General features: G+C 45.0%; 6 protein-coding genes across 6 annotated transcripts; 3 read left to right on the top strand and 3 right to left on the bottom strand.

Moving 5' to 3' along the window:
• Positions 1 to 7,383: 7,383 nt before the first annotated feature.
• Positions 7,384 to 9,682, bottom strand: LOC117144721 (malate dehydrogenase, mitochondrial). Its single transcript, XM_033310061.1, has 4 exons — positions 9,515 to 9,682; positions 9,144 to 9,351; positions 8,186 to 8,382; positions 7,384 to 8,127 (listed from the first exon to the last, which is right to left on the bottom strand). The coding sequence occupies exons 1-4, from the start codon at positions 9,578 to 9,580 to the stop codon at positions 7,588 to 7,590; spliced, it is 1,011 nt and encodes a 336-aa protein (XP_033165952.1). The 5' UTR covers positions 9,581 to 9,682; the 3' UTR covers positions 7,384 to 7,587.
• Positions 9,683 to 10,013: 331 nt separating this feature from the next.
• On the top strand, positions 10,014 to 11,196 carry LOC117144710 (COMM domain-containing protein 2). Its single transcript, XM_033310050.1, has 3 exons — positions 10,014 to 10,197; positions 10,271 to 10,327; positions 10,398 to 11,196. The coding sequence occupies exon 3, from the start codon at positions 10,423 to 10,425 to the stop codon at positions 11,122 to 11,124; it is 702 nt and encodes a 233-aa protein (XP_033165941.1). The 5' UTR covers positions 10,014 to 10,197; positions 10,271 to 10,327; positions 10,398 to 10,422; the 3' UTR covers positions 11,125 to 11,196.
• Positions 11,142 to 12,368, bottom strand: LOC117144709 (ribosome production factor 2 homolog). The gene is made up of 3 exons (XM_033310049.1): positions 12,261 to 12,368; positions 11,985 to 12,200; positions 11,142 to 11,914 (listed from the first exon to the last, which is right to left on the bottom strand). The coding sequence occupies exons 1-3, from the start codon at positions 12,278 to 12,280 to the stop codon at positions 11,188 to 11,190; spliced, it is 963 nt and encodes a 320-aa protein (XP_033165940.1). The 5' UTR covers positions 12,281 to 12,368; the 3' UTR covers positions 11,142 to 11,187.
• A 207-nt stretch (positions 12,369 to 12,575) lies between these two features.
• Positions 12,576 to 14,559, top strand: LOC117142878 (transcription termination factor 5, mitochondrial). The gene is made up of 4 exons (XM_033307149.1): positions 12,576 to 12,840; positions 12,896 to 13,874; positions 13,927 to 14,151; positions 14,210 to 14,559. The coding sequence occupies exons 1-4, from the start codon at positions 12,651 to 12,653 to the stop codon at positions 14,496 to 14,498; spliced, it is 1,683 nt and encodes a 560-aa protein (XP_033163040.1). The 5' UTR covers positions 12,576 to 12,650; the 3' UTR covers positions 14,499 to 14,559.
• Positions 14,560 to 14,589: 30 nt separating this feature from the next.
• On the bottom strand, positions 14,590 to 15,546 carry LOC117142880 (SRR1-like protein). Its single transcript, XM_033307151.1, has 2 exons — positions 15,367 to 15,546; positions 14,590 to 15,303 (listed from the first exon to the last, which is right to left on the bottom strand). Exons 1-2 carry the CDS (start codon positions 15,507 to 15,509, stop codon positions 14,616 to 14,618), a joined length of 831 nt encoding a protein of 276 aa, XP_033163042.1. The 5' UTR covers positions 15,510 to 15,546; the 3' UTR covers positions 14,590 to 14,615.
• Positions 15,547 to 15,780: 234 nt separating this feature from the next.
• Positions 15,781 to 17,940, top strand: LOC117142877 (coiled-coil domain-containing protein 174). The gene has a single exon (XM_033307148.1). It carries the CDS (start codon positions 15,837 to 15,839, stop codon positions 17,544 to 17,546), a length of 1,710 nt encoding a protein of 569 aa, XP_033163039.1. The 5' UTR covers positions 15,781 to 15,836; the 3' UTR covers positions 17,547 to 17,940.
• The last annotated feature ends 72 nt before the right edge of the window (positions 17,941 to 18,012 follow it).

Raw genomic sequence — 18,012 nt, forward strand, 5'->3', positions numbered from 1 at the left:
GCAGCGCCGGCAGCGACCAATCGCATCGCTCCGTCGGCCGCCATTATCGCCGTGCGAACGGGACGGCGCATGCGACCGCCGCTCTGTGCGTTTCATGCTGGCGCGTGTGACTTTTCCGCTGTACCAGCGATTCGACGATTTTCCATTCAGCGGGGTGTGGTCTCCCCTACATTGCAATTTTTTTTTTTTTGACTGGGTCTAGCTGCCTGGGTCCAGTTTTTGGTCTTCAGCTTCGCAGGCACACGGCTACCAGCAGATCGAGATGTTCTGGGAACGGATGAGCACGACGGGATGATGGGGTCCTGGGAACGGGACAGGCACCTCTACTGGCTCTCACTTCTTAGAGCGGATTTAAGGACTCTAATGGCACGCTGATCTTATTGTTACCCTGCTATTGAATTATTTTTTATTTGAATTTTATTTATCATGAGGATATTTCTTTCAATAGATAGTTTATAATGGGGATATGTTCTAAATATCCCAAATATAGAATCATGAAAAAATAGTCATATTAAGAGATATCATATAAATTAACTGATTGTGTTCCCGTTACGTTGCAGTTACAAACTATCGCATACCTATTAATAATGGTATTATGGTATGGTATATGATCTATGATATGATATATGGGGATAAGATATCAACAAGATTGGGGAACGAAATAAGAAGATTGTCGAACTATGTATTTGAAGGATTAAGTTTATGTCCGGTATATAGACTACCATACTATACTATATTTTGAAAACTTTTATATTTCAAAACGGTTTATTGAACTAGTGGGAATAGTTATATCCATATTAAAGCATTCAATCTTGGCGGAGAGATGAAAATTACTTTCTAATCGTTCCAAAGATCGTATCACATATAAAACCTAAAAAAGCGTTTTTAATTCCACTATATTTTCATATGCATTATTTACTACAATTTAAATTTAGTGTCTTCTTGTTGGCAATGCATTGATACAGATTAGTTTCGCCTGAAGTTGAGAGAGAGTGCCCATCTATTTCGCGTCCACCTCATGGTCATCGCCATCCGTAACAATGCACCTTCATCGTCACACATGTTGGACGAACAATTAACTTCTGGTCGAGGAATTCCGATGGTCGTGGTTCCAATTGGACTCATGAGGGTGGTTCCATTCGAGGTTGCAACCCCTGTAAGGCGGCGACTTGGTGGCACGCTTGTGACCTTCTTCGTCCACTTCAGCCCGTTTCCACACCCTGCTCGCTCGATCTTCCCACAGCGCGTGTCACCCTCTCAAGGATTGGCGTGGCGCCCTTTCCTCCAGTTCGCTGTTGCGTGTGACCTTTTGGCCAGATGCTGGTACTCCGATCGCGGCGAGGTGGGCACTTAGTCAGGGGCTAAGTTATGGCTCATTTGGACAGATCCGAAGATTTCACGGGGCATTTGAATGGGAAGTGGGAAGAAGGTTGCCGAATTATGTGGGCATTGCAATCGAAGAGGGTGAAAGTGGGTAAAGCGATACATTCACATAGACATTGAGATCGGTGATCTTTGAGAGTTAGTTATTTAGATATTTACTAAAAAAAATAATATGTAATAATATACATCTAACAAATTCAATGGCCAAATCCAATCATCATCAATCCAGTTTGAAGTGCAAAGTTCGTGATAATATTTGAAAATATATCTTTTGAGACAATTGGGTGTTGAAGAATGGATAGCTTCATTATTTAGGATCTGATTAAGTATCTGATGCCAAATGAATACCAATTTGTCAAAAGCAAGCAAAACCATTAACTTTTTCTTAGTTGTTAAGGAAGTAAAGTGTTTTGATGTCATACTTAAGACAAAGTTGCACAATCCAATGGCTAAGTTCTGTCCTCAAAGACCGGCCCGCATTGATCGAATGAAAAACAGCAAAGGAACTTCAGCTTCCCAGGAATCCGAGCCCACAAAGGATCCACAAATTTTCCCATCATAAGCGACCAGCGGGTTGGAGGAAGAAAATCCCTCGAATTCCAGGCGGAAACCACATCAAAATCTCATTCACTCACAGACGCAACCGGACGATTCGATACTTTTTGGCCTGGCAGGTTCCGAAATGCGGGCAAAGTCGAAGTCTCTGGGAGAATGGACGCGGGGCACGCGATCAGAGCCGAAAGATGAAAACAAATAAATACACCCCATATTGTGGGTACTGGGTCGCGACCCAGAAACCGGGAGGGATGGTATCCGAGGGCAGCGAAAGGAGTCGGGTCCTCGTTGCGTGTGAATAATCAGACAGTATTTTGCATTAGCCAATGTGCCAATTATGTGGGTCTGGCTTCAAGGATTGCAGCAGGGGTAGAGGATTCGTTAAGCAGGATGAGGGGTAGCAGCAAGGACACAGTCAGGGTGGGGAATTCAAGGAGCGATGATAGCATCTCGAGTAAGATCAAAAGTTAATTACTCGTGATCCTCGAACCCAAGAAGGTTAAGATATAATAAAGGCAATCACTGGGTTTCAAATGAGGCAGACGATAAATAGGCGGGGAAATCTTAGATATCTGAAAATATCTTTAAAAGCCAGAAAAAAAGAGTTGGCAAACTGCGGGTAGGTTTTCTTTTTAGATTAAGATTGTCTTTATATAGGTAGTTTAGTTGTTAAAAAGGATAAAATGGGCTGGTAGCTAATAACTTTGCTATTATCACGATGAAGCTAATTTTTAACAGAAATTTTAAATATCTTCAAACTTAAATATTTTTCAAATTTTAAGTACTGATATTTTAATGCAGTATCCAACTGTTTGTAGTATATATAGGTTTAAACTTAAGGGATACTTAAAACCAAAATGGCTTTATGCCACAAAGACTCAAAACTCATCCATCTATTAATATAGTATATTGAAGTTACTTTAAACTCTTGCATCTACTAGTATAGTACACAAAAGTGAATCCAGCTTAGATCATCTATGAAAATGACTTGTTTGGTACAGTCGCCGCTGTTTGGCCAAGTGAGCGCCTAAGCTTTTGTTGAATATTTTGTCATATTTTTTCCATAACCATTAAGATACACACACTGGCAGGCGGAAAGACAGACAGACGGACGGATTCCCGACTGAGGGGTAGACAGATACTCAAGCCCATCGCCACCATCACCATCATCATCATCATCGTATCCACACTTGTCCCACCGAGATGACAGTCCATCCTCAGTAGCGATATCACCACAAACAGCGACCACAGTCGAAAAAAATGCATAATATACTGATATAATTTAACATGAATCATAAAGTAACATGGCGATCTTATAAATATGATATGATATATGATCTATACTTCAAAAACAAGAGATTTTGTAATATGAAACAACTATTCACAACCCTTGATAACATTATAAAGATCTCCAAAAAGTTGGTTCTGATTAGTGGAGCATATTAACCGATTTAGATACGATAGGTCTATATTTCCAGGTTTAAAAGTCCCAGATTCTTTCGGTGCAGTAGCATCACCGACATTCCCTCATCCTCCGTGACAGCGGCATTATCACATTGTATTACGATATCAGCGGAGACAGCGACGACATTCTGTGTCGTGCCTCATACACTCGTACATCGGCTATATCTACTATATCTTTTTCATGAGGCAGCGATGTGGATGCGCGCCATGCCCGCGTCGCCCATTCTCATTCCCAGTCGGGTTTACTTGGTTCGGCGATTGTGATCAGTTCGCACAACGAAATTCCAATATGGCGGACGCAAGTACCGCTACACGGACGCTCACACGGACGCACACAAGTGCAGGAGTGCAGAGCACCGTTCACACATACAGATGCGCCCAATTAAGCTTCGTTAAGATCAATTTAAATCCCGCATAAAATATCAAATAGTTTTTGTATTTTAGTTCCACTTCTGACTCGGCTGTCGCTATTCGTTCTCGCTTTCAGCGTTCAGTGGAAAACAAGAAAAAAGCGAAAAACAATGAATGAAAGGAGGAAAAACCTCGACTTATGAACGTGAATACACTGAGCGAAAAGCTAACAGAAAGCTGAGAATGTGAAGAATGTTTGCAAGGTATGAAGAATGATAATTGGTACTTCAATCTCATATCATCTTAAAAAGATATTTTCATTATGACCTTTATAAAAACATGCTATTTTAGAAAAACTGTGTTTGAGGTTAACTCTAAGTAATCAAAATCTTTTCGAACTTCTTAAATGGTATTCTTAGAAGTGCTAACTAACTATAGCTTGTTCTTCGTTTTCTATTTATCGTAGAAATCCTACGAAAATGTATGTTTTCAGTGCACATTTCGAAATCTACTGCCCACGAGACAAAGTCTGCAAGTCGACCCGTAGCCATAGCTGTAACCGGACAGCTCCCCCAGCCATCCAGTCAGTATCTGACCTGACAAAGACGTATAGTTTTTTCCCCATTTTCGTTTCGTTAATTCTCCATGGCACTTTGGGGTCCACACTTGCCTGGTACTTGGTACTTGCTGTTCTTGCTCCTTCCAGTCTACCCCCTTTTTATGATGATATTGTATGTACATACATATATATATCCATATATACTAGAAGGGGGCGGATGTGAGACGTATGCGTATTTCGTAGCTGACATCTGACCCACGATCACAAACGTCCACTCAAATTGGTTTATGCATTTTACTTTCTGCCGCTGCTGTCTTATGAATTTGCCATTTACATGAGATTTTTTTTGGGCATGACTGTACCCAAGATCGGAGTTCAAGAATTCTGGTGGGAGTGAGGTATTACATACATTCCTTGTTTGTAAAATCAGTGTGGATATAAATTCATTTCGAATGCCAGATAATTAGTAAATAGGCTTTCTCAGACTTTAAACATGGAGGAATACATAATGTGGTACATAAATCATGATGATACAAAATTGTTTATTAACATACAATCAATTAAATTCTGGAAAGCTAAAGGATGCTTAACATTTTCTAGGAGATAGCTCATCATATATTCCTTGAAAAGACTTATTGCTAAATCAGAGAGTTTATCCCACTCCAGAAAGCATTTAGGGACCAATTTGTCGCGGCATAATTGTTAAATAACCAGCCCGAGTACACCCACCCACAAATCCGACTTGAAGCTTAATCCAATCAAAGGGAAAGTGAGAGAGGACGCCAATAAATTAAAGGCAATCACAATTGCTAGTGCATATCAGTCGCGATATATGGGGCATTTCACTATATGGGATGGGGAGATGATATGGCTGAAGATGTCAACTGATGGGCCTGGCCGGTGTAATTGGCTTTGGGGCTTCTTGGGGCTGTCGATGCACGAAAAATCGCAACACAGTGTGCACAATTCAAATTAATTGCCGACAATTGTGAGTTATTTAAGAAGAAGGCGCCATTTAATGCCCCATCTGAGTGGTGGGAGTGCTGCACTGCAGCTGCGACAGTTGACTTAAGCGACACGATCGCTCTCCCAGAGCAATTTGTGCTGTTATGTAATTGAAATCGATGCCCGGGCAATGCAAATGCTTTCAAACATTCGATATTGGCGCGAAAATGGGCCTTCGATAAGAAAAATACTAGTTCTGCTGCTTTTACGCCCCCCAACATAATTTTATTTTTAGAAGAATCGTACAAATCTAAAGTTATAAGTTTAGATTTTAAATTTTACTTATTTTTAGTGGAAATGTACGTGTTTTAAGACTGTTAGCATCAGAGTGGCAGTGGAAATGGCTCATTATCTAATCTATAACGGACACCTATCGATTGGCGCGAGCTTGAGTTTGAATTTCTCACTTTGAGATTTATGAATGAACAAGTTGATTGCGTTGTGCGATAATAATTAATTAATTAATGTATTGTGGCTGCACTTGACACTCTGCTTCGCTTATCGTTTTTGGTGTTGCTGCCCGTGCGGCGACTTAATTGTTTGTAATTAAATAAAATTGTACAAGGTCGATTACGAAAAGAGAGTGCCGTCGCCGCGAACTGGTAAATCCATCCATGGTAACCAATTTGTTTTAATATAAAATGCCGGCCGGCAATTCCATTTCGCAGTGCATATGTAGTACGTGCGCGGCGTCTGAAAATTGATTCCTGCTCATTATTTCATTAAAAGCGTTCTGCCAATTGGCGGAACCCCAAGAATCGAAATCGACCGGCCTATCAAATTGTCTCCCGCGCTCCGTGATTTTCGCTTGCAGTTCGATTTGATTTCATGAATGGAATTGTATCAATTGATTGTTTTGGTCTTGTTACCGCTGCCTTTCGATCGCCGATAATTAAGTCGGGGGTGTGTTCGTCCACTCCCCTCCCTCTCCTCTTTCCAAAATGGCTAAATAGGCTAGAATTATTGGGGCTGTGGTGCTCTGCATCGCTCGAGTTTAATGAACAAATCAAATTGTCTAATAGTAATCCAATTTACTCGATTCGAGCTGCTGCCAAGCACTTCAATTGGCAAAAGCAGTGCAAAACGATGTGGAAAGTTATGGAAAATTATGGATAAGAGGATTGATCTCAACATTTACAAAATCTATTTAAGAAAAACATGTTTTTACAAACATAAATGTCAAAGAAATAGGTAAGTCATATTTAAAGAATGAAAAACTTTGAATTATCGAAATTTTCAGAAACTAAAAGTAGATAGATTTATAACAATTTAGAAAATGAATATAACTTTTTAGTCACCAAACAAAGATTGCTTAACCATTGATATATAAAAACATGTGATATTTGAATTCAAACTAGCAATTATCACCGAATTGTGAGAATATTTGTACAAAGTATTTTGAGACACGTTCATGCGAAAGTTGATTTGATAATATGCAGATCAATAATCTTCAGAAGGTGTGAATTGCTTGGAAATTGAATTGCAATTTTATTATATAAACAAATGAGATTTCTATTAAGCTGTCGAAAGATTTCGTTAGTTACGCAAATTCGAAAGGAATGCACCACATGCACAGCATAAAAAATTCAACTCTCACATAAATTTGTATATCGTTAAAAAATGAATTCCGAAATGCGTACGCACTGGATTCGGAGCCGGAGTCTTGGGAGGATTCCGGTGGGGTTGTCATGGGCGTCGGGACGGGGGTCGTCGTGACATGCGGGCAAGTTTAAATTGATCTTAACGAAGCTTAATTGGTTGCGTCTGTGTGGACATGTGCGTGTGAGCATTGTGTTTGTTTGCGGCGGTGTAGGCTACACTCAACGAAATTTCCGGTTGGTAAATACCATCCATCTGGTGTGTGACCGACAAACACTCTATGCCTTCGCTCAGTGTAAACTGGGCATCCATTTTCCCTGTGACTCTACTCTGGAATCACAAAAACAGATCCTAAACCCATAGTTGAATATATTTTTGCTGTGGGAAGAAGACATTCAAATCACTCGTTGATATTTTTGGGGCTTAAAAAAACATTACCGCGCAAGTGGATTTAAAAATCAAATGCATTTTTCCAAGTTTACAATTTGTTTATTTCAGATATCAACTGGTTTCATTTAACACCACACACGGGGCGCAGATCTATACAATCTTAGGACACGCCGACTTGAGACGAAAGATTTGCTAGGGGTAATATGGGTAGTTTGCCAATTCACAATAGGCGCTAATGAAGTACACGATTTTTTGGTAGCGGATGGGATTTGTTGGATCGCTTAGGCGTTGGCGAAGTCAATGCCCTTCTGGATGTTCTTCTTCAGCTCGGGAATTGCGGCCTCCAGCAGCTTCTTCTCGTAGTCGTTGAGCTTGGGCAGGCCGAGGTTCTCCTGGACGCCGTTCTTGCCCAGCACCAGGGGTGTGGAGAAGAAGGTGGCCTCCGTGACGGTGGACTGCACATAGGAGCACTCGATCACGTTCTTCTCGCCGTTCAGTCCCTTCAGCAGGGATCCGGCGAAACGGGCACCAGCGTAGGCCATCGACAGAGTGGCGGAACCGGCTCCGGCCTTGGCCTTAACGACCTCGGTACCGGCCTCCTGGATGCGCACGGTCAGCTTCTCGATGGTGTCCTGGTTGCCCTTGAACAGGGGCTGGCTCTGGGAGAGCACGGGCAGGATGGTCACGCCGGAGTGGCCGCCGATCACGGGGATCTGCACGGTCTGGGGATCCACACCCAGGGCATGGCCGATGAAGGCGCGGGCACGCACCACATCCAAGGTGGAGACTCCGAACAGACGCTTGGGATCGTAGACACCAGCCTGAAAGAAGGAATGGAATCAGGAATCAGGATCACTAGCAGCCACTAATGTTTCTTACCTTCTTGAGGATCTCGGCAGCGATGGGCACGCAGGTGTTCACCGGGTTGGTGATGATGGCCACCAGGGCCTTGGGGCAGTTCTTGGCAATGGAGTTGGAGATGTCCTTGATGATGCCGGCGTTCACGTTGAACAGATCATCGCGGGTCATGCCGGGTTTGCGGGGCACACCAGCGGGAATGACCACCACATCGGATCCTGCAAAAGGTGGCCAAAAAAGTGCATCGCTGATTAGTTTGCCGGGCTGGCTGACACTTTGAGCTTTGATCTTTTATGTGTTCAATCCCGGTGGCTTCTGCACTGATAAGTAGCCGCTTCTGATTACGTCGTTATTAATACCAATAACCATTCCACGGCTATCAGGGTGTATATTCTCTGCTGCTTATCTTATCAGAGCATAAAATTGCGTTAATGCAAATCACATGGAAGAGCTCTGCATATATGTATACTAATGGTAAAGTCTAAATCTTTATTCTGGATTCTTAATGTTCATATTCATTGTTTAAAACATCTATTTGTTTTTATGTGAAGCTACTAAGTTATGAAGATTTTCAATTTTGAACAGAAAATATAATTTTACATAACTTAAAAAATATTCAAGAATACTTACATATATAAATTGACCATTATTTCTATATTCCCTTTTAAAAAACATACATGTTTGAAAGTACACAAGCAATACAAAACATCTAACCAACTAAACCACATAAGTAGATTAATTATTTTGAAAAATATGTAAATATTTTAGAAAGCTTAATAGATTTAAACGAAGACAGATACTTCACAATTTGTCAGTAAAACCATTGAAGCTAAGCACTTCAAGTACAGTGCATATCATGAGTGATAGTGGTGGATTCGAAATCCCCTGCCCCCTGCGAAACCACCACCAGCGTAGGCAAATTTTCCACTGGTATCCGCTGGTCACATAACCTCACTCGCGGCCCCTGCCCTCTACTCACCCTTCAGGGAGTCACCCAGCTGGTCGGCACCGATGAATCCGGCGGTCTTGCTCTTGGTGTCGATATGCGACAGATCGGCGGCCACACCGGGCGTATGAACGATGTCGTACAGCGCCAAGTCGGTGACCAGGGGATTCTGCTTGAGGAGCAGCGACAGCGGCTGGCCGATTCCTCCAGCGGCACCGCAAACGGTCACCTTGTAGTTGTTCTAGATCGGGAATGCAAAGATATGGCGAGAGTTTCGATGTTGTGTCAGGCTGTGTAGTTATTGCCAGCGGATGCAGTGTATTAGCCGCCACTGTTACGTAAACAGTTGCAGTGTAATGGGCACGATTCTGGCCGGGATTTTGGAGGGTATCAACAATGCTCACCTGCTGGCCAACCGAGAAGGTGCGCACTCCCTGCAGGGCCAATTGCTTCGTCACTTGCTTCAGCATATTTGCACGGGTTTTGGTAACAAAGTGTATTGGTTAAAACAATTAAACGAGAGCAGTTCTGCCAGCAAAATCCCACGGGCCAATGAAACAGATTTGCGAATCCATGTTGTTGTTGTTGTTGCCTTGGGGGCGGGGGAGAACAGGGTTGCTATCGCTGTGGGAGCTTTTACTTAAACAAAAGCTTTTGGTTGATTCGGTTTCGATTTGGGGGGAACATTTTATGTGCTTATGAACTAGCTATTTGTTATAGCCAACTTGCAATGTTTAGGAAAAGCATCCTTTCGCATGCAAATATTTTAATTGCAGTTGCAGTGCAGCATATTCCAAATTTGAATTTGAGCCTGCATATCGATACATATCAAATGGAGCTGCCAACTCAGTTGCAAGCCATGTTCAAGTGAGCCGCAGAATCGTATCGACCTATCGATATTCGATAGCAACCAGATTTATTTATTTTGGTTTGTCCCAATAAATGTTTATTTTATGCAGCGGTAATAAGGTGCTACTGGAGCGGTAATAAGGTGCTACTGGAGAATGTAATCATAATGATGCTCTCTTATCATAATTGAATCATTTTAGTAGTTTCCAAGCATGCATTTCAAGCTCTAAGTGATAAGGTAAGGGGTATGCATAGCTCAGCTCAAGTTTATTGTTTATGTTTATAAATTAACTAAGTTCTGATATTTACAGCTGAAGTATAGCCGCAAGACTTTACTCTCAAGAAGTGAACACTTCAAACAGTTTAAGGTAATCGTCTGCGATTAAATGAATATAGCGCATATCTATTTACCTAATGAATACATTCAATACTATTTAGCTAACTTAGTGAGGCAACCGCAAATATGTCAGCTCTGCGCTTAACTCAACAACAGCGCGACCATTTGAGCCTGCTCCAAAGGCCCGATAGCGCTGTGGTGGAGCTGTGCAAGTCGGCCTTTGATTACCTAATAAATGGACCCAATCCCGGCCGTTACGAGATGCTGGCCAAAAGGTCCTCGGATTTGGGCAGTCCTGAGGCAGTGCAGCAGGCGGTGGAGGCGCTGATATCCCTGCTCATCAGCGTGACCACCCGAGTGGGGAGCAGTTCCGTCGACATGGAGGCCGTGCTGCGCCAGACATTTCCCGAACTCGGCGACGATGTGATAGAAGTTCTCGAGCAGTTCGTCACCAGCAAAAGAAACTTTGTGGAGGGCTCAATCAAGTCGGCTAACATACGTGCCTATCGGCTGGTCAACCTGGACTGGCGACTGGAGGTGCGCACTGCGTCGCGGAGCCTGCTGGATCAGTGCCAGGTGGTGGTGACCATGAAGCTATACCTGCACACCGAACCGAAGAATGAAAACCGAGAGCTGCTGGCGGTAGACGTCTCCGGGCGCAGCGAACAGGAGCTGAAGGCCATGCAGGAGGACGAGCGGCTGCATCGAAAGTATTTGCTGGTGCAGACGGATGTCGGCAGTCTGGTGCACATGATCAAAACGCTGGAGGACGCATTGGCCGAGTCCAAGACACGGCGCATTCGCAATATTGTCGACGGCATACACTGATACGACTCCAGAACTCATACACTTGTTAAAGCTAATTTAAGGACCAATTTATTACAACTAAAGTTAACTAGAGAAGGGATTGTTTCCTTGTGAGGCGAGTGCTTCGGCGGCGGCCGCCTTCAGAGCAACCTTCTTGCGCTGTCGGTTCTCCTTCTTCTCCTCAGGCGTCTTACGCAGCGCCTTGACGCGACGCGTTTGAATGGAGCCCGTTTGCTGCTTGCCCAGATGGACACGTCCCTTGGTGTTGCCCAGGGCGTCTGTGCTAATGTTCTTCTTCTTGCCCACCTTCAACTGCTTGGGCTGTTTGCGCGCCTGCTTGTACAGATCCTCGCTGGCGATCTTGGTGCGGCGAATGGAGAAGTCGGCCGAGGGTCCGATCTCCTCAAGCTCAATGCGCGGCGTCCTCTGGCCAGATTTCTTCAGCAGTATCCGGTAGGAGCGCATCAGTATGTTCATGTCATCGGTAACCGTGAAGCTCAGAACGTGTTCGATGCCCTGCAGACGGATGGAATCCACCTTCTCGCGCTGGAAGGTGTCGATGAACAGGTTGCGAAGGCGCCTCAGTTCCTCGGTCTGTGCCCATTTCGGGCCATTAAACACCAGGCAGGGCTTGACGCAGGCTCCGATTTTTTCGTTCTTAAACTCAGAAATCGCCTGATACCGCTTGATGCCCAGTTCAAACATGTCCAGCACCTCGTTCTCGAAGATCCTGCCTAGTATAATGTTATCGGGTCGCTTCTTGGACGTGGAACCGAAGGTGAACAGAGCAGCATCGTTCTTCATGGTCAAGCTGGTGATTTGAATGATGTTAACAATTAAATAAACTACATTTTGTGTATGTTAGCTTTGTTCAAACTTACAATTCCAGAGAGGAGGGATCGTCAAAGGGGGTAATGTCGTTTTTGCGATTCAGCACCTTAACCAGCGGCTTCTTCAGCGCCTGCAGATCCTTCATGCACAGCTTCACATTGCCGCCGCACTTCCTTCCGTCCAAAAACAGCATTGTGCGAGCGGATTCAATGAGTTGCGGCTCCCTGGCCAGCAATACCTTCTTTCCCTTGCGGGTTTTCGGTTTCCTGGAAGCGCAATTGGTTTGATTTCATTTGCATTTCATGGGCTGCATCTCCAATGCTTACCTGATACGTAAAAGCGACATATTTAAATGTTTTTAATTAAAAACCAAGTCAAATAAACTAAAATTCACGCGCACGTGTAAGAACGCTGCGGGGTTAGGGATGTGAAAACAACCGTCGTCGTATCGATGAAATGGATTTGCCGGCCGTATCGATAGTTGATTACTTACCACAAGATCAAAGAAAAATAATTTTTCCTCACATTGAAAGCCATTTTGCAACTCAATCATTGAACAAAATAATATTAAAATTATTTAAATGTTATTATATTTTGATTTATTTTTCATTGTATATATATGCTGCCATCACTAGCTGCAACAGTTGCCATTCACCACGAATAACAGTTACGTTTCTTTGCCGATTGTAAATAAGTCTGCGGGAAATGTTATAACTATGCTGCGCAACGGCCAGAATCAAGCGCAATTGCTGGCCCGGAGCCTTGGACAGCTGGCGCGGGGAATGGCCAGTTCGAAACGGGTCAGCAGTAAGAAGCAGGATCTGAAGCCGAAACTGCCAAAGCCACCGACAGTCGAGATGCCGATGGAAGAGCCACTGAATGCGAACTATTTGTCCAAAACTCTGGGTAAGCTAAGTTTGATTTGAAGTTGATTTAGGGAGTCACTAAGGCGTCTTTATAGGCAGTTCATATCGGGTTTGGGCGGCAGCCTTAGAGAAGCACCCAGAGCTCAAGACGTTGAAGCGCAAGGACTTGCTAAACTCCTACGACACTTTGAAATCACTGGACTATAGTGTGGACGACATCATAGCGAAGCCCATGATCATCTATTATGGTGCGACCACTTTGGCCAATCGCCACAGCGTCTTGCAGGAGTGCGGCTTCCACAACGTGACTGTCCAAACGCTGGCCAAGTATGTGACCGTGGTCAACAAGCCGATAGAAGTCCTGAAGTCACATAGTTACATCCCCTTCGATTTGAAGGTGGCGGAGCGTCTGGCGGGATATTTTAAGAACATCAAGCTGCCGGTGGATTTACGGGAGCTGGAGAGTGAGACACTCACACTGAAGAGCTTGAGACAATCTCTGCTCAACGCTTACCTGCGTGAACGTCTCCAGATGGACGACAACGATCTACAGAAGTTGTGGCGCGTTTACACGCGCATCCGCCACAAGAGTTTTCGAGCGGTGCAGGACACCATTGAACTGCTGACCAAAGAGTTTCATTTTCCCATCGAGCGGCTAAGGAAGAACAGCTTCCTGCTCTATTCGGAAGCTGATAACGTGCGGCGCATCCTGCGAGAGGTACCTACCATTGACTCGCAGGACATACGCGAAATCGGCTTTCGCAGACCCAAGATTTTGATGTCCACGTGCGATAGCTTGAAGCAAACGCTGCAGCACGTCCACGCTTTCGGCATCAGTGAGGATGCCGTTCTCCGCTGCCTGGAGGTGCTCACCCTTGGACCGGATACGGTTCTGGAGCGACTAAGGGATCTGCAGGAGATAGAGGAGTTTCAAGTCTTGGGTACCAATCCGCGTGTCCTAAGACTGGTGCACTACCAGAACAAGGCGCGACTGCGTCTGGATTATCTCAATCAACTGCGGGTTCGGTGCGCCTCCTTGCACATCCTTTCTTGCGGGTCCGAGGCTTTCGCTAAGTAAGAATCTATGTCATCTTATTGACTGGCTAATTTAATAACCATCTTCCAGATTTGCCAGAGATGGCTCGGATCGTACTAAAGGCCGCGATATAGTCGTCTACTTGGGTAATGTTTTGGGGAAGGACGTGCAAGTGCTGCGCAATCTTCTCTCTCGCCATCCCAACTGGTGCCATATACCTTTGCTGCACGTAAAGCAGTGTCTGGAGTACTTACGCAGTAAAAAGTTTAAACTTAGTGAGATATTTGCGAATATACACTTGCTGCTTTATCCCATGTGAGTGGTACAATCAATTTAAAGCGATTTTGCCCTAATACTTTTTGTTTCTTCACAGCAAACGCATTGAAGAAAAAATGCTTCTTTTGCAATCACCCGATGCGCAAGAAGATCTGCAATTGCCAGTGACGAATTTCGATTCGTTAAGCAACAACGAGATCCTGACTCTCATTCTCTACCTAATCGAATCGGAGTTCCACTTCACGGGCGACGGCATCTGGACGGAGCAGCATACACATCACGTGGAGAACTTCAACAATCTACTGCCCGACTTTCCGGAAAGTCTCAATAAGGTCTACAAGTACGGCGTAAAGCCTGCAGATAAAATGATTATGGAGCGCTTGTAGGAGCCTCCAAAATAATTGTAAATAGCTTGTTATTAAATTTGGAAACTATACTGAAACCCAACTTACTACTTTTGTTATATATGCAAAAAACTTTTAAAAGTCCAATGTCCAAATCATTTATTCAGATTCCAGCTTCAGGGCAGCAAAGTTCGTCTCCGTTTCCGTGATCAGCTCATCCTCGTTCACCTTCAAGGGAGCACATCGTGTCCAGAACGCTTCGTCGTTGCTACCGGGCAATGATTCCTGGGGGAACGTGTGCAGCGACAAGTCGTTGAATACATTGTGGTGTTCGTAGTCATCTTCCAGCGGATTCTCTGTACAATGTTCTACTATTCTTATTATGTGGTCATCCTGATTTCTCGGCGTCATAGTCAGCATTTCGAAGCTATTCGAGATGAGAAAAACGTTGGGCAGTGTCTCCCGCTTCCAATTGGACCACAGGATGTTATGCATCAGAGCGTAGGGGCAGTGTGGCAGATAATAGAGCGTGGGCACAGTCGCCTCGTGCTTGCCCGCGCAGTCCTCGCTCATAATACTACCGTCGAACAGTCGGATCAGTTCCTTCTCGCTGTCCCTGAAGACGGGATCGAAGTACAAAGCCTCTCTGATCTTGTGGTGCCGATGCAGTCCAATCACAAAGGCAGCCTGATGAAGGGCATGGTAGGTGCGGGAGAAGGGTCCCAGTCCCAGGCAAACAATTCGCTCCAACGGTTTTCTAATGCCCTCCAGCTGCTGCTGTAGCGTTTCCATGGCCACCAGAAAGTAGTCGCTTTGACACATCTCGGTGCACAGGTTTTCCAGACGCCTAGAAATGGATTTTGTTTTCAGGAAAAGGGCTATGAAAAACACATAATTGTGAAATACTTACGGCTGAAATTTCTCCACATTCACATCCGGACAGTCGATTAGGTAATCGCTTTCGGATTTATGGCGATCCCGCCGCCTCAGGCACTTACGAGCCATCCATTTCTTGCGCGTTACCACCTGAAAATCCTCTCCAGAGTTCGACATTCCAAAAGGTAAATAAACACGCTTCTTCTTCTTCTTGTCACCTCGCTTAGTGTGGCCGTATTTGGTACAGACGAAAAACATAAGCTGTTAAATGGTTTATTAAATTACTTTGTTACTTTAATTTATAGCTTTAATATGCATCTTCTGTCGATATATGTCAGTTGTTAAATTTTTTTATTATTTTTCTTTAAAGCAGCATAATAATATGCGCAGTCCTATAGAATAATTAAAATTATAGCAAGTATCTCGATTTGTTTTTTGTCAGTGTATCTATCAGCTGTTGCCACTGCAACTTTTTCGCACAGCTGTATTTTACTTTTGTACGCAATGAACGATCCAAACAAGGCCATTAGTGTGAATCTCTCCTCGCTGCTCAGCCTGAAGGCGGAATTGCTGCGGAAACAGCATGAGGTGAGGGTGGCCAAGGCCACAAAGGCATCCGTCGCCGACTTTCGCCCCGCCAAGAGCGCCGGCAACAAGGAAAAGTCCAGTGATCAGGGCTACAAGAAGGTCGGAAGCAGCGACGATGGTGCCAAAGTGTACGAGGCCGAGGACCATGCTCAGTTGGAGAAGTCACGGCGCATCCTGGAGGCCAAGAGTAAGTTCTACGACCGGATGAGCCGCAATGGAGGCAGCCTCAACTCCGATGATAATTGCCTGGTCATGTTCAACCGCAAAAAGCAAGAGGCAGATCGGGAGCCGGAGCAGCGCACGCAGAGGCGTGAGTCCCGCCAGCGACTGAGTAGCAGCAGCAGTTCCAGCCACGATGAGGAAGACCACGACGATTTAGAGGTGGAGTACGTTGACTGCCTGGGACGCACTAGAAAGTGTTTGCGGAAGGATTTGAAGGAGGCCAAGCGACGCGACAAGCAACTTGCCGAGAGCATGCCGGAGCGCCTAGATCAGACCAAGGCCAACTGGATGATAGATACCAAAGGGAGCCGCGAGCAGAATAGTAACCACAACAGCGATGATGAGTCCTTCATTGGCCCGCGGCCAACGGAGAGCGTCGTCAGCGAGGCCCTGTCCACGATGACCAAACACGACGAACAGCGCATGAACTGGGAGCGCAAGGAGCAGGAGAATTTCGACAAGCCTGATGTCCACTACCAGGATGTCTTCTTTGACGAAGCGCGCACCCACGGTGTTGGCTACTACGCCTTCTCCACGGACGAAGAGGAACGCCGACAGCAGCAGTTGAATCTGGAAAAGGCACGCCAAGCTACGACTGCTGAGCAAATGCGACGAGATGAATTGCGCGCCCAACGAGACCGTCTCGTGGCAGAACGCGTGCTGGCCGCCAAAAACAGGATTCGAGAACGCAACGGCTTGTCACCCATCTGCGTAGAAGACTACCTGCGGGAGGAACAGCAAAAGAAGGACGAATTAGCGAAAGAAGAAGCAGAACTAAAGCGGGAGGAGCAAGAGCGGAAGGCAGCCATCGAGCGTAAAAAAGAAAAGGAGGAGGCTGAACTTGAAGAATTGCGAAAGGAGCACGTACGCGATTGGGACAAAAACAAACCTGGTGTGCGCAAGCGACGAGACTCGGACAGCGCAGAGCCACCTGAGGAGGAGGAGTGGAAGTACAAGGCCGAACGGCTGCCCATGTCCCAGGAGGAGTGGAATGAGAAGCAGCGTGCCCAGCGGCCTGCAGAATTTGCGCCCATGCCAGAACCTGTTACCCTCAAGCGCAGCAACTTCAGCAGCATGCCACCGCCTATGGTGTGGAACCGTGCCCAAGAGCCGCAGTTCCACAACTTTCACAGCACAAAGGAGGAAAAGAAGTTCCAGCGACGGAGCTATAGTGCGCCCAACGAAGCCGAAGATGATGAACAACCGAGCACATCCAGTCGTGGCATGGGTGCAGCTATTCCCCCGCCTGCTGGATTGGATGACAGAGCTCCACCAGCTAAAAAGTCCAAGTCCCAGGACGACCTGGAGCGCTCCATCGAAGCGGGTCTTAGATTTCTGCGCGAGAACTGCGACAAGGGCCTCCTGGGAAACAAGGGCACCTGGACGGCCAAGGCGGATTACTAAGTTAAGCAAAGGCATACCCTTCATTTATAGTTTATTACTTTGTGTAAAGAATACTTTAGAAAAACACAATACGCCTAGACAAGCTTTCTATTGTCTGTTTTTTTCGGCCTAAGTTCAACAAATGTATTGTTTATTGTAGCTACGACTAGAGCGAATAGTGCTTTTTCCCAATTCCTGTCCAATTTAAAGGCCCTGTGCCCAATTGCATTCCGCCAAGGTAAACGCAAGGGAAATTAAATTAAATTTTTCGAGAATACCTACTGGTATTCAACAACGGGGATCATAAATTAAACGTAAGACTAAACAAAAAACATCTACTATTTACTATTTTGGCGTCGCTCTGTTTGCTCATCTAGCAGTACAAATAAAAAAATAAATAAATACATTTTTCATACGGGGAAGTGTTAACTCTGACTACATGAAGTCTAACCTGGGACGCAGGGCCAAGGAATTGGCTGCTACAGAA

This window comes from Drosophila mauritiana, chromosome 3R, assembly GCF_004382145.1.
Source record: "Drosophila mauritiana strain mau12 chromosome 3R, ASM438214v1, whole genome shotgun sequence".
In the NCBI taxonomy this organism is placed as follows: domain Eukaryota; kingdom Metazoa; phylum Arthropoda; class Insecta; order Diptera; family Drosophilidae; genus Drosophila; species Drosophila mauritiana.

Coding starts and splice junctions, on each gene's coding strand:
- LOC117142877 (XM_033307148.1), top strand. CDS start 15,837: ATGAACGATCCAAACAAGGCCATTAGTGTGAATCTCTCCTCGCTGCTC.
- LOC117144710 (XM_033310050.1), top strand. CDS start 10,423: ATGTCAGCTCTGCGCTTAACTCAACAACAGCGCGACCATTTGAGCCTG.
- LOC117142878 (XM_033307149.1), top strand. CDS start 12,651: ATGCTGCGCAACGGCCAGAATCAAGCGCAATTGCTGGCCCGGAGCCTT. Junction 12,841..12,895: donor CTATTTGTCCAAAACTCTGG/GTAAGCTAAGTT, acceptor GCGTCTTTATAG/GCAGTTCATATCGGGTTTGG. Junction 14,152..14,209: donor CACTTGCTGCTTTATCCCAT/GTGAGTGGTACA, acceptor GTTTCTTCACAG/CAAACGCATTGAAGAAAAAA.
- LOC117142880 (XM_033307151.1), bottom strand. CDS start 15,509: ATGTCGAACTCTGGAGAGGATTTTCAGGTGGTAACGCGCAAGAAATGG. Junction 15,304..15,366: donor AATGTGGAGAAATTTCAGCC/GTAAGTATTTCA, acceptor ATCCATTTCTAG/GCGTCTGGAAAACCTGTGCA.
- LOC117144721 (XM_033310061.1), bottom strand. CDS start 9,580: ATGCTGAAGCAAGTGACGAAGCAATTGGCCCTGCAGGGAGTGCGCACC. Junction 9,352..9,514: donor CCTTCTCGGTTGGCCAGCAG/GTGAGCATTGTT, acceptor TTCCCGATCTAG/AACAACTACAAGGTGACCGT. Junction 8,128..8,185: donor CTGCCGAGATCCTCAAGAAG/GTAAGAAACATT, acceptor TCCTTCTTTCAG/GCTGGTGTCTACGATCCCAA.
- LOC117144709 (XM_033310049.1), bottom strand. CDS start 12,280: ATGTCGCTTTTACGTATCAG. Junction 12,201..12,260: donor ATGTCGCTTTTACGTATCAG/GTAAGCATTGGA, acceptor TTGCGCTTCCAG/GAAACCGAAAACCCGCAAGG. Junction 11,915..11,984: donor GATCCCTCCTCTCTGGAATT/GTAAGTTTGAAC, acceptor TCAAATCACCAG/CTTGACCATGAAGAACGATG.